Source organism: Chiloscyllium plagiosum, chromosome 24, assembly GCF_004010195.1.
Source record: "Chiloscyllium plagiosum isolate BGI_BamShark_2017 chromosome 24, ASM401019v2, whole genome shotgun sequence".
Lineage (NCBI taxonomy): Eukaryota > Metazoa > Chordata > Chondrichthyes > Orectolobiformes > Hemiscylliidae > Chiloscyllium > Chiloscyllium plagiosum.
The window spans coordinates 36,873,745-36,885,758 of NC_057733.1; the positions used below are offsets into that span (position 1 = coordinate 36,873,745).

Here is a 12,014-nt window from a genome sequence, read left to right on the forward strand (position 1 = left end):
TTCGTATGAAACAGTCATTATATTATTTAAATACTCGAGATGTTTCAAGTGACATGTTAGATTTGCTTGAACCACTGATATTGTGAACAATACTGTAAATATTTGAAGGTGAGAACTGAATGGACCGTAATCTAAGATGTACCATTATAAATCATCATCCAATTGTTTCCAAAAGATCAAATATGTAACACCTTGAAATTGTTTAAATATATAAGTTGAATAATGGACATCCCTAAAAAGTGATAAATATTTTTGTATCTCAGAGATGCATTATCCAATTTCTGTCAGTTAAATAATTTAAGTAAACTAATTTGTCTCCTTTACATACAGAAAATATTGTTGTTAGGCCATATTTCAAAAACCAAATAGTCATCCCTGTTCATAATCAACTCTGTTTCTATTTGTCTTTCATTATATTGAAATATGTACATGAAAAATTGTACATAAAGACTGGGCTTGGAAATATGTATTAAAAATTGCAAGCAGATGTAAAGTGTTGGCAAGTAGCTGTAAACTTAGTGCTGGTGCACAAGACCCAGGGTATCTAAAACCGTCCTTGTGAGGCACGAGTAGCATTTCCTATCCCGGGTTGATAAAAATCGAAAAAGACTGATCCTTTCAGGATTCCTCTTATTCTAATTACTCTTAGCAATAGGGATACAGGGCTTTCCTGATCGGGACTTCTTATTAAAATAAGAGGCTATCACTGTATCATTGGACTCCAATTTGTAAATTATTAAATAAACAACTTGGTCAAAGGAGCAGGTAAAAACTTACTACAATTACAAGATAAACTGAATTAAAAATCAACCATTTCTATTTCTATTTGTCACATGTATGTTTTCTAGGTTCTCACCTTTTCCTTTGACCTGTACCCAGGCCAACAAATGTCCACTCACCTCCACCTGTGTGTTTCTTTCCAATTTCAGAAATCTCTTTAATTCCACTGAGTTCCTCTAGACAAAATGTGAGCCTATATAGAACAAGCTCTGCCTGACTTTTCAACAAGTATGTCGAGCACAGTCTGACTTATGCTTCTCTCTGCCATCCTCTTCTTCTATAAAAATGACTATTTTGGTGCTTCCTCCTTTCACTTTTATTATTATATACTACATTGCTTCCAATTTCCAGCTCCCTTTTATGGCATTCCAACTCTAGATTTTTCTTTCTTGAATTTCTATCTTTGTCTCCCATTAGATTTTCAATAAGCATCTATGCAAATTTGGTGATAGTAAGTGCAGTTTTCCTTATTTAAGTCTTTCATATATATTTGTAAATTGTAATCCCAGCACTGAATTCTGTGGGCGTTCCACGATTTACACACAGCCATTCTGAATATGTCCTCCTTATCCAAACTTTCTGTAATCTATTCATTAGCTAATCCTCTATCAACACTATGGGATCTTTTTAAGTAGTTTTACATTCAGTATTTACTTACTCTTCAGCCATATTAATTATACACTGTTTGGGCTTTAGCTGTATCTGTCAATTTGTTACAATGTGAATTTATCTGGCACTAGTGAATTTATCTGGCACTGAATGCAAGAAGGGATAAATCAGGTAAAAATTTGGACACAAGCATATATTGGTGTCACTGGGGTATTTATGTTGGCATGATTTTTTTTTCTGAAGTGCACTGTGGAGCCAGTATTTTTGTATTGATTTCAGATCTGATTTGTAATTTTTTCCTGTGCTTCCAACTGCTTAAATTTCACTTCTGAGAAACATTATTTTTCTGGGCCACAGCTGATGAGAATTTTTCAGTTTTGTTGATTTGCAAGCCCTTCTATTGCCTTTCCAATGATATTTAGCTGGTATGATGCCAAAAATAGGTGTTAGGTCCCTTCAACATGACTCACTCACGAGTCTTTAACAGCCGTGTGGCACCAACCACAAAGTGTTGATTCTAAAAAAAACTCTTCTTGTGAATCAATGTCCAGTCAGCAGAAATGAAGGTAAGGAGCAGGACATTTAGAGGGATGTGAAGAAAAATCTTTCGACCCAGAGGTTGGTGGGAATCTGGAATTGCCTTTAAGGGTACTGGGGGCAGAAACCCAGAGAACATTTAAGATGTGTACACTTGCTATTCTAAAACATACAAGGTTATGGGTTAAATGCCGGAAAATGGGATTAAAATAGTTAGGTGGTTGTTTTTGATCATTGCAGACTATGGACCAAAGGGCCTTTTTTCTGTGCTGTAGATGTATAACATGCTAATTCAATTATGCCAGAACAAAAAAACCCTGGAATTTTCTCCCCTTTCCACCCTGTGTGTCTGCATTGGAAGAATGTAGTTGGTCTTGCTGTAGTATAGGGTTCTACTATTTTGGGCACAGCAGCGTACAAAATTCTCAGAGCTTCTATGAAAACCATTGCATGCGCCCCCACATAAAAAATGGCCCAGACTTTGCTGGTAACGGTAAAGGAATAATGCTGATTGTTCACTTTGCTGACGAAATTTGTTTCTGACTTCTGCGTGAAGATATGTTCTCATTGAACACCTGATCGCTTTACAGATATCTGACAGCATGGCAATAAACAGGTAAAGTGGTGCACATAATCAGACTTCAGAATCTTCAGAAACACAGTGGCTAAACCAGGAAGTACAACTCATGTAAATTTTTTTCAGAACATGAAATAATTATCAGGAAAGCTAGATGGGGTTATAAGAAAATTAAAGTCAGAGTCAGAAATGTACAGCACGGAAACAGACCCTTCAGTCCAACCTGTCAATGCCGACCAGATATCCCAACCCAATCTAGTCCCACCTGCCAGCACCCAGCCCATATCCCTCCAAACCCTTCCTATTCATATACCCATCTAGATGCCTTTTAAATGTTGCAGTTGTACTAGCCTCCACCACTTCGTCTGGCAGCTCATGCCATACACACACTACCCTCTGCATGAAAAAGTTGCCCCTTAGGTCTCTTTTATATCTTTCCCCCCTCACCCTAAACCTATGCCCTCTAGTTCTGGACTCCCCCACCTCAGGGAAAAGACTTTGTCTATTTATCCTATCCATACCCCTCATGATTTTATAAACTTCTATAAGGTCACCCCTGAGCCTCCGACACTCCAAGGAGAACAGCCCTAGCCTATTCAACCTCTCCCTATTGCTCAAATTCTCCAACCCTGGCAACATCCTTGTAAATCTTTTCTGAACTCTTTCAAGTTTCACGACATCTTTCTGATAGGATGGAGACCAGAAACACATGCAGTATTCCAAAAGTGGCCTAACCAATGTCCTATACAGACGTTACAAGACCTCCCAACTCTTGTACTCAATACTCTGACCAATAAAGGAATGCATACCAAACGCCTTCTTCACTATCCTATCTATGGGCGACTCCACTTTCAAGAGTTATGAACCTGCACGCCAAGGTCTCTTCGTTCAGCAACACTCCCTAGGACCTTACCATTAAGCGTATAAGTCCTGCTAAGATTTGCTTTCCCAAACTGTAGCACCTGGCATTTATCCAAATTAAACTCCATCTGCCACTTCTCAGGCCATTGGCCCATCTGATCAAGATCCCGTTGTAATCTGAGGTAACCTTCTTCTTTGTCCACTACACCTCTACCTTTAGAGGATCCAGACATACTAACTATACCTCTTATGCTCACATCCAAATCATTTATATAAATGATGAAAAATATTGGACCCAGCACCAATCCTTGTGGCACTCCACTGGTCACATGCCTCCAGTCTGAAAAACAATCCTCCACCACCTCTGTCTTCTACCTTAGAGTAAGTTCGGTATCCAAATGGTTAGTTCTCCCTGTATTCCATGAGATCTAACCTTGCTAACCAGGCTGCCATGGGGAACCTTGTCGAACGCCTTACTGAAGTCCTTATGGATCACGTCTACTGCTCTGCCCTCAAAAAGCCTCTTTGTTACTTCTTCAAAAAAACTCAAGTTTTTGACTCATTATTTCCCACGCACAAAGTATTGACTATCCCTAATCAGTTCTTGCCTTTGCAAATACATGTACATCCTGCCCCTCAGGATTCCCTCCAACACCTCACACCACCGACATCAGGGAACTACAGACCGGTGAGCCTGACTTGTCCATACCACCTTTCTTAAACAGTGGCACCACGCTAGCCAACCTCCAGTCTTCCGGCACTTTGCCTGTGACTATCAATAATACAAATATCACAGCAAGTGGCCCAGCAATCACTTCTATAGCTTCCCATAGAGATTGAGGGTACACCTGATCAGGTCCTGGGGATTTATCCACTTTTATGCATTTCAAGACATCCAGCACTTCCTCCTTTAGATTAGATTTAGATTACTTTAGATTACTTTACAGTGTGGAAACAGGCCCTTCGGCCCAACAAGTCCACACCGACCCGCCGAAGCGTAACCCACCCATACCCCTACATTTACCCCTTACCCAACACTACGGGCAATTTAGCATGGCCAATTCACCTGACCTGCACATCTTTGGACTGTGGGAGGAAACCGGAGCACCCGGAGGAAACCCGGAGGAAACCCACGCAGACACGGGGAGAACGTGCAAACTCCACACAGTCAGTCGCCTGAGGCGGGAATTGAACCCGGATCTCTGGCGCTGCGAGGCAGCAGTGCTAACCACTGTGCCACCGTGCCGCTCCTCTGTAATATGGACATTTGTCAAGATGTCACCATCTATTTCCCTACATTCTATATCTTCCATGTCCTTTTTCACAGTAAATACTGACGCAAAATACTTGTTTAGTATCTCCCCCATCTCCTGCAGCTCCACACAAAGGCAGCCTTGCTGATCTTTCAGGGGCCCTATATGCACCCTAGTTACCCTTTTGTTCTTATGTCTTTTAAGAAGGTTTACTAAAAGAAATTCTAGCATATATGAAGGAATGACACTGCAGCACTTGTAGAATCATTAGTAATTATTACTTCTCACACCATTAGAAAATAATTTACACCTGAATGCACCATCCCTAACCTTAGAACCAAAATGAATACCTGAGCACATCCCCATGTTATTTTTTTTAGCTGTTTTGTTTACCACCTGACTAACCTGATCTTTGGAATCATTTTGTTGCAGTTTACATGCCTGCCTGATTTTGCGTCATCAGAAATATTAAATATATTATTCTCAGAACGTTTGGCCAAGTCATTAATATTATTGAGAGCAAAGTCCCCAGCACTGATCTCTGTGATCTCTCCAGCACTTAGTCTGCCAACTTAAGTGTAATGTTAATCTTTCTTCTCTGCTTCCTGTTAATCAATCTTTCAACTCCATAAGTTCTTTTGTATGGCACTGTAGCAAATGCTTTCTAGAAATCTACAAATACACTTCTATTGATTCCCCTTGATCTATCCTACTCAAAGAAAAACAAAACTTTGATCAACATTTCTGCCATTTTCTTATTCTTTATGATTTCTTCAGTGCTATGACGAACAGTGTGCCACTAGGATCAGTGCTGTGTCCACTGTTGTTCATCATTTATGTAAACAATTTGGATGAGAATATAGGAGGCATAATTAGAAAGCTTGCAGTTTACACAAAATTGGTGGTAGAGTGGACTGTGAAGAAGGTTATCTATGAGTACAATGGAATTTTGATCAACTGGATCAGTAGACTGAGGAATGGCAGATGGCATTTAATTCGCATAAATGCAAGGTGTTGCATTTTGGCAAGACAAGCTAGGGGTGTGCGACTGAACAGCGTCCTAGGGGTACAGGTATATAATTCCTTCAAAGTGGCATTACAGATAGGGCAGCTAAGAAGGCATTTGGCATACTGACTTTCATCAGTCACAACACTGAGTACAGATGTCAAGTTAAAGCTGTAGAAGACATTGGTAAGTACTGTGTACAATTCTGGTCACCCTGATAATAGGAAGGATGCCACAGGTGCAAAAAATATTACAGAGAGTGTGATGCTGGAAAAGCGCAGCAGGCCAGGCAGCATCTGAGTAGCAGGAGAATCAACGCTCCAGGCATGAGCCCGTCTTCAGGAATGAGGCTGGTGTGTCAAGTGGGCTGAGATAAAAGGTGAGGGGGGGAAAGAGGGGGAGAAGAGGGGTGCTGGGAATACAATAGGTGGAAAGATGTGAGGGTGAGGAGCCACATGGGATGAATGTAGATTTCTCCAGCTTCCTCATTTCCCCTCCCCCCACCTTATCTTCGTCCCAACCCCCGGATTCAGCACCGCCCTCTTGACCATTCCTGAAGGGCTTATGCCCGAAAAGTTGATTCTCCTGCTCCTCGAATGCTGCCTAGCCTGCTGCGCTTTTCCAACACCACACTTCAACTCTAGTCTCCACCATCTGCAGTCCTCACTTTCTCCCAAAAAATATTACAGAATGTTAACGAGACTGGGAGGTTTGGGTTATATGGTGAGGCACGATAGGCTGGGACCTTTTTCCCTGGAGTGTTGGAGGCTGAGGAGTGACTTTATAGAGGTTTATAAAACAATGAAGGGCATCAGTAAGGTAAATACCATGATCATTTCTCTAAGGTAGGGAAGTCCAAAACTTGATGGCACAGGTTTAGGTTAGAGAAAAAAAGATTTAAAAGGGCGAGGGGCAACAATTTTACTCAGAGGGTGGTGGGTACATAGAACGAGCTGCCAGAGGATATGGTAGAGACAGGTACAATTATAACACTTAAAAGACATTTGGACAGGTAAATGAATCGGAAAGGTTTAGAGAGATATAGGCCAAAGTAGGAAAATGGGACTAGTTTAGTTCAGGAAACTTGGATGACATGGACAGGTTTGGCCAAAGGGCTTATTTCTGTGCTGTATGACTTGATGACATTTGGATCATTCACTCAAAGTTTGTCTTCAGCCACAAGGAGATGCTCCGAAACCGGACAGGAAACAAATTTTGGAACTAATGCAGCTGCAGACAACATACTTGGACAAATACAAGCCGACTCACATGATCCCATAGATGGACTGCAACATGAAGCTCAACCAGGTTTTTTTAAGCAGATCCAGCAGACAAACCCGATGATTTCTTTAGTAAAGATTTTAATAACTGCACATCACAAACACTAATTGATCTGTAGAATTCAATTGAGGAAGTATTGCCATACCTCAACAATCAAATGGCTGAACATTAAGCAGAAGGAACACAAGCATTCAAGTACTAATGGTAAGATCAGCATGAACAAAATATTGATTTCCTATTCCAACGGGATGGTTAAATGTAATAATTTCAAAACGCTATGGAAAATTACTTTCAATAATTACACTTGCTGAGATTAGCATATATTTGAAAAAAAATTGCAAATTGAGAAAATGTTGTCCTGATTAAGCATTTATACTTGACCAAAGTGTACCCCAGCAAAAGGAAATACTGCCAGCTTATTGTTGCACCACATGTTGCCTGAAATATTATTTAAAGTTTCATATTTTCTCAGCACCATTTATACCTGCAAATGTTTCAAATAAAAGGATGAGTTACATTCTGCATACAAATGCTCAACCTGATTAGCATTATAGTCTAAAATTATAGTCAAAACTATGAAGATACTAAAATAAAGAAATTATATTTTGACTCTATGACTAAGTGAGGTGGAATGAAAACTGGTGAGAAAAATAAAACTAAGGTATTTCAGTACAGCATGAATTGTTTTAGGACTTAATTTCACACTATTTTTCAGGTTTATATTGATCCTAAGAGACCACAAGATGCTAATTCAAAATATTTTTCTATTGTATTTAGTTTTTCCAATTTAAATAATTTTGAACCAAAACTTTCAATCTTGTTGGAGACTGTTACTGCCTGTCACTTTTGCATCCACAAAGGTTACTTTCCCCATGTCAACTCAAACCTGCATTTGAACATACACAATTTTAGTATCTTGAAGAGTCAAATAGGGCTGAACATCTGCACTTCTGACTTTAAGATGGAGGGAAGCTCATTTTTGAAGCAGCTGAGAATAGTTGGGGCTAAGTCAATTTAGAATTCAGATACAAAGTTCCTGTCATCACTGAAATTTCTGAATGGGGTTAAAATAGTACATGGAATAACTGAGAGTGCTAAAGGGTCACTGAATGTCACTAAATTAAAAACATTCTTACCTAATGATAGATATGGATATCGTGTCTTTTGGTCTGAAATTTGATGGATACAAACAATTTGTTAGAACTAAAATAATTGATAAACTATAAACTATGCCCATGATCAATAATTCCAGGTTAAAGCAAATCCCAGAAAAATTATTTATCTTGAATCTACTTTCTCTTGAATCAGAAACTAACTAATGAAGTTCAATAAAAGAAGATAAAACCTGACATGATCAATACCATGCGGGGAAAACATGAAAACTAAGTGAGGTCAAACCTAGTTACAAATTTTGTATCTTAAAAGTGGGAGATCATTATCATACTGTGAAATTATATTTGGTTTTCAGCTGCTCAGGTCATCAACTCAAGTTAAAACGGTTCTTGCTCCATCATTAAAAAAAAGGACTGAAAGTATGTCTCAGTGTGAAGGAGCCCAGCAACCCTAACTCTGTAACCAGTGGGAGTGTGGCTGAGGCCCAAGGTGCAAAGGGGACAGGAAAGCACTGCAGCCACAATCAACAATCAGGGATCTTGCGTATACATCACAAGGATCATGGAAGTCAGAAACATTCATCTCCACAAATTCCACAGTCAACAGCAAAGCTGAGATAAGATGGTTTTCCGCTATTACTTTACTCTGAATCGCTTGTAACAAAGGCTCAACTTCCTACTGCCAGGCATAGCAGGATCCTGCATGATGCTGACAAGATCATAATCTGCTCACAAATGCCTGATAAGTAACTCATTAATTGGTTAATATATTACCTGTCAACAACAGGCATGTTGCCACTGCAATTGCAGTCTCCCCTCCAAAAAAAGGGGATGGAACATATCGTAGAGTTGGAATAGCTTTGTTCTAAGCTGCAAAATTCAGTAGAAATGTAATAACTTCATAACTAAATACATCTGTCCTTTGTTTTAGCATATCCAATAAAGATAGTCCAAATCAATTTATTTTTAAATTAGAAAAATAAATCATTTCTCCGATAAAATATAGTGCCAAAGTTGTATTGGAACAGTTTCCTTACTTTTTTTTAAGCAGGTGCAAAAAAGAACTACATAGCTTCAAAATTACAAAAAATGGATCTCCATTGATTAGCACAGTCTTAACTTGAGAAATAAACAATACATCGCAATGTTTATGAAAACGTTTGAGTCTATTAGCAGTCCAATAAGTTAAATAGTATCTGTCTGCTCACTTGACAGTGCAACTGTTTTGTGTAGATCAAACTCCTTTCATACTTACTAAAAGCAAAATATTCCATTGACAGGAATTTCTTTAATGGCCTGTTTAACTTTTTTTGTTGTTGCATCATTGTTGCAACATAATGAAAAATGTACAAAATCTGATTGAGTGCGGAATCCACAGGCTCAAATTGTCCAGTTGCTTATCACTCCTTAAATTTCCATTCTTGTCGACACATAGGACAATGCTGCTGCACCTGCTGGGAGTTCAGCCATTTCAAGATACAGTGCATATGAAAACAATGAGAGCACTGACCCCACACCAATGGGCAGTCATCTCCTGGAACTTTACCTGAAACACAAACATTTCTATAATCAGTTCATGCAATGTTTCCCAGCCCTTTTCCGTTATGCTACTAGTTCATGAATAATTAAAATGTCTATGCCCATTACGAAAGCAACATTTGAATCAAAAGATGCAAAATAACTTTGTTTTGGCAGCTGCAGCCCAAAAATGTTTTAACTAAAATTTAAATTCGATTTAGTTTATATCGGAGTTCAAATTCAACTGTAAGAAAATATGAACAATAAAATGAAACCAGCTTTCATATTACTGAGGTTAAAATTTAATTTTCATGATTTTAAATATCTACCATTGCTCAGAAAGAAATTCCAGCCATGTATATTCTATTTTATCAGCTATTGCAGTTCAGCCAATAAGAGCAGTCATAATTTTTCCACCCAGGTTTATATTAAGCACTGTTCAAACTATGATCTTGCAACTTTTAGGAATGATGATACAACTGAGCACAATGATTAGTTACTGTGTAAATGCAACAAATGCTAGAGATCACAGCAGGTCAGACAACATCCATGGAGATACAGCAAGCTAACGTTTCGAGTCTAGATGACTCTTCATCAGAGTTAGCTCACGTTAACTGCAGTTCATTTCCCACATCTGTGCTCAGAGATTTACAGTAGTGCTCAGTCTAACAGTGACTAAGATTTTCAGGAAGGGTTCTGAGCTTTTCCAGAACTTTTGTTTTTGCTTCTAATTTATAGAATTCAATGTCCTTTCGGTTTTTATTTAAAATTTTCAACCTTGCTTTCAACTCAATCCATAATCTACACCCTACCAGCCCTACAAAATATTGCTTTAATTATGGCCTCAAGCACCCCAATTTTAATTACTCCACCTATGTCTTCAACTGCCCAGGCCCTGACATCTGAAATGCCCACCGGAAACATCGGTCTCTTTCTCTATGATGCTCCTTAGAAATCTATCTTTTGACCAATGTTTTTTGCCATCTGATCTAATAGCTCTTTATGAAAAATGATGGGACATGAAGTCACGAAGTCATAAAGTCTCTGAAGAACCTCAAAACATTCAATTATTAAAGGTACTATATAAATGCACGTTGTAGTAGTATCAACTGCAGCTGGTGTGATGTAAATATACCTAGATATCTTAAGCGAGTGCGTTCAAACAGTGAAAAAAAATTACAATCCCAAGTCAGGATAAGGTTACCCCCATGTACTTGCTGGAGTTTGCAATGATTAAGGTGCAGCATTGCGTGAAAACAGTGTAGTACGGAGCACAGTACCAGTTCAATATACACCACGAGAAACAATTAACGGGAAAGTCAGTGTAATGAAACTTACTTCTATTACATTTTGTAAATGGCCACTTCTAAACCAGATTACAGCTCTTTCCCATTTATAATTACTATAGCGGAAAGGATAAATTGTTGACCAGAAAACACCTTTAGTGTAGTTCCTATTTCATATAATAACAGATTAAATTTTGGATTATTACGCATCTTGTTTAAATCTGACAAAACCTTAATTTTGAAAATGAACTTGGATTAGCTTCTGTTCAACTATATGCACAGCATTTAAACAGAAAAACGTAAACAGGATTTAGGGGTTAGGTGTTGGGGAGGGATTAGGGGATCTCCAATCTCCTATTTTGGAGGCTCAGCCTCCCCCTCCTTTCCTCCATACTCTCCTCTATCATTCCCCGTACTCACAGTCCGGGCAGCAGCCGTTAAACGCCGTGCGGCAGATGCCACAATTCTCGTCGTTAGCCACCCAGAACCAGGTAGCGATAGCGTTCCATCGCTTAACCTTGACCCGCATTGTGGCAGCTGAGGCCGAGGCCGAGACCTGCGGTCACGAGCCGGGGGTGGGGGGATCGGGATCACGCTCCATTCATCAGGTCTGGCCTGTTTTTACCTTCACAATAAGCACTGAACGGAACACAATCTTTCGAATTACATTTCATTCGCCCCATCAACCCCAAAAAAGAACAAAATCCTAAAATGGGGGTCTGCACAACAACAGGGAAGTTTCAGAGTTTGGATTTTTCTATCATCGATTTTGTTTCTGGGTTTGATTCCCCGTGTCTGGAAGGTCCGTTCCAGGCGCTTTGATTGGGTCGATCAGCGCCTCGTTCTGATTGGCTGTTCCTCGTGACGCCTCTGATTGGTGGGTTTGAACAGAGAAGTGGGAGTTTGTGTTTCTTGTGTTAAAGGATTAGATCAATAGGAAGAGAGTTGATCCATTGGGAGAGATTCTGGATTAGTGGTGCTGGAAGAGCACAGCAGTTCAGGCAGCATCCAAGGAGTAGCGAAATCGACGTTTCGGGCAAAAGCCCTTCATCAGGAATAAAGACAATGAAGTACTGTCTGGCTAATGGGTGGGAGATCTCCTGAGGTGATGAGGGTATGGTCTGGGAGATGATGGTTTGGTGATGGGGGGTGGGGTCATGGTCGAGGGGGCAGTAGGAAGAGGTGACCTCGAGT

General features: G+C 39.6%; 1 protein-coding gene across 3 annotated transcripts in view; it reads right to left on the reverse strand.

Annotated features, from left to right (window-relative positions):
* Positions 1 to 11,638, reverse strand: part of anapc11 (APC11 anaphase promoting complex subunit 11 homolog (yeast)) — a 48,630-nt gene extending 36,992 nt beyond the window's left edge. Inside the window, exons 1-3 of one of the 3 annotated variants that reach the window (XM_043714818.1) lie at positions 11,241 to 11,638; positions 9,527 to 9,562; positions 8,041 to 8,073 (exon numbers count right to left, since the gene is read on the reverse strand). In XM_043714818.1, the coding sequence (XP_043570753.1) occupies positions 8,041 to 8,073; positions 9,527 to 9,562; positions 11,241 to 11,349 (178 nt within the window). In that variant the 5' untranslated portion in view covers positions 11,350 to 11,638. Of the gene's footprint in view, positions 1 to 6,967; positions 8,074 to 9,271; positions 9,563 to 11,240 lie in introns of those variants that run through there. The other 2 variants (XM_043714816.1, XM_043714819.1) reach the window with 2 other exon arrangements.
* Between the last annotated feature and the right edge of the window lie 376 nt (positions 11,639 to 12,014).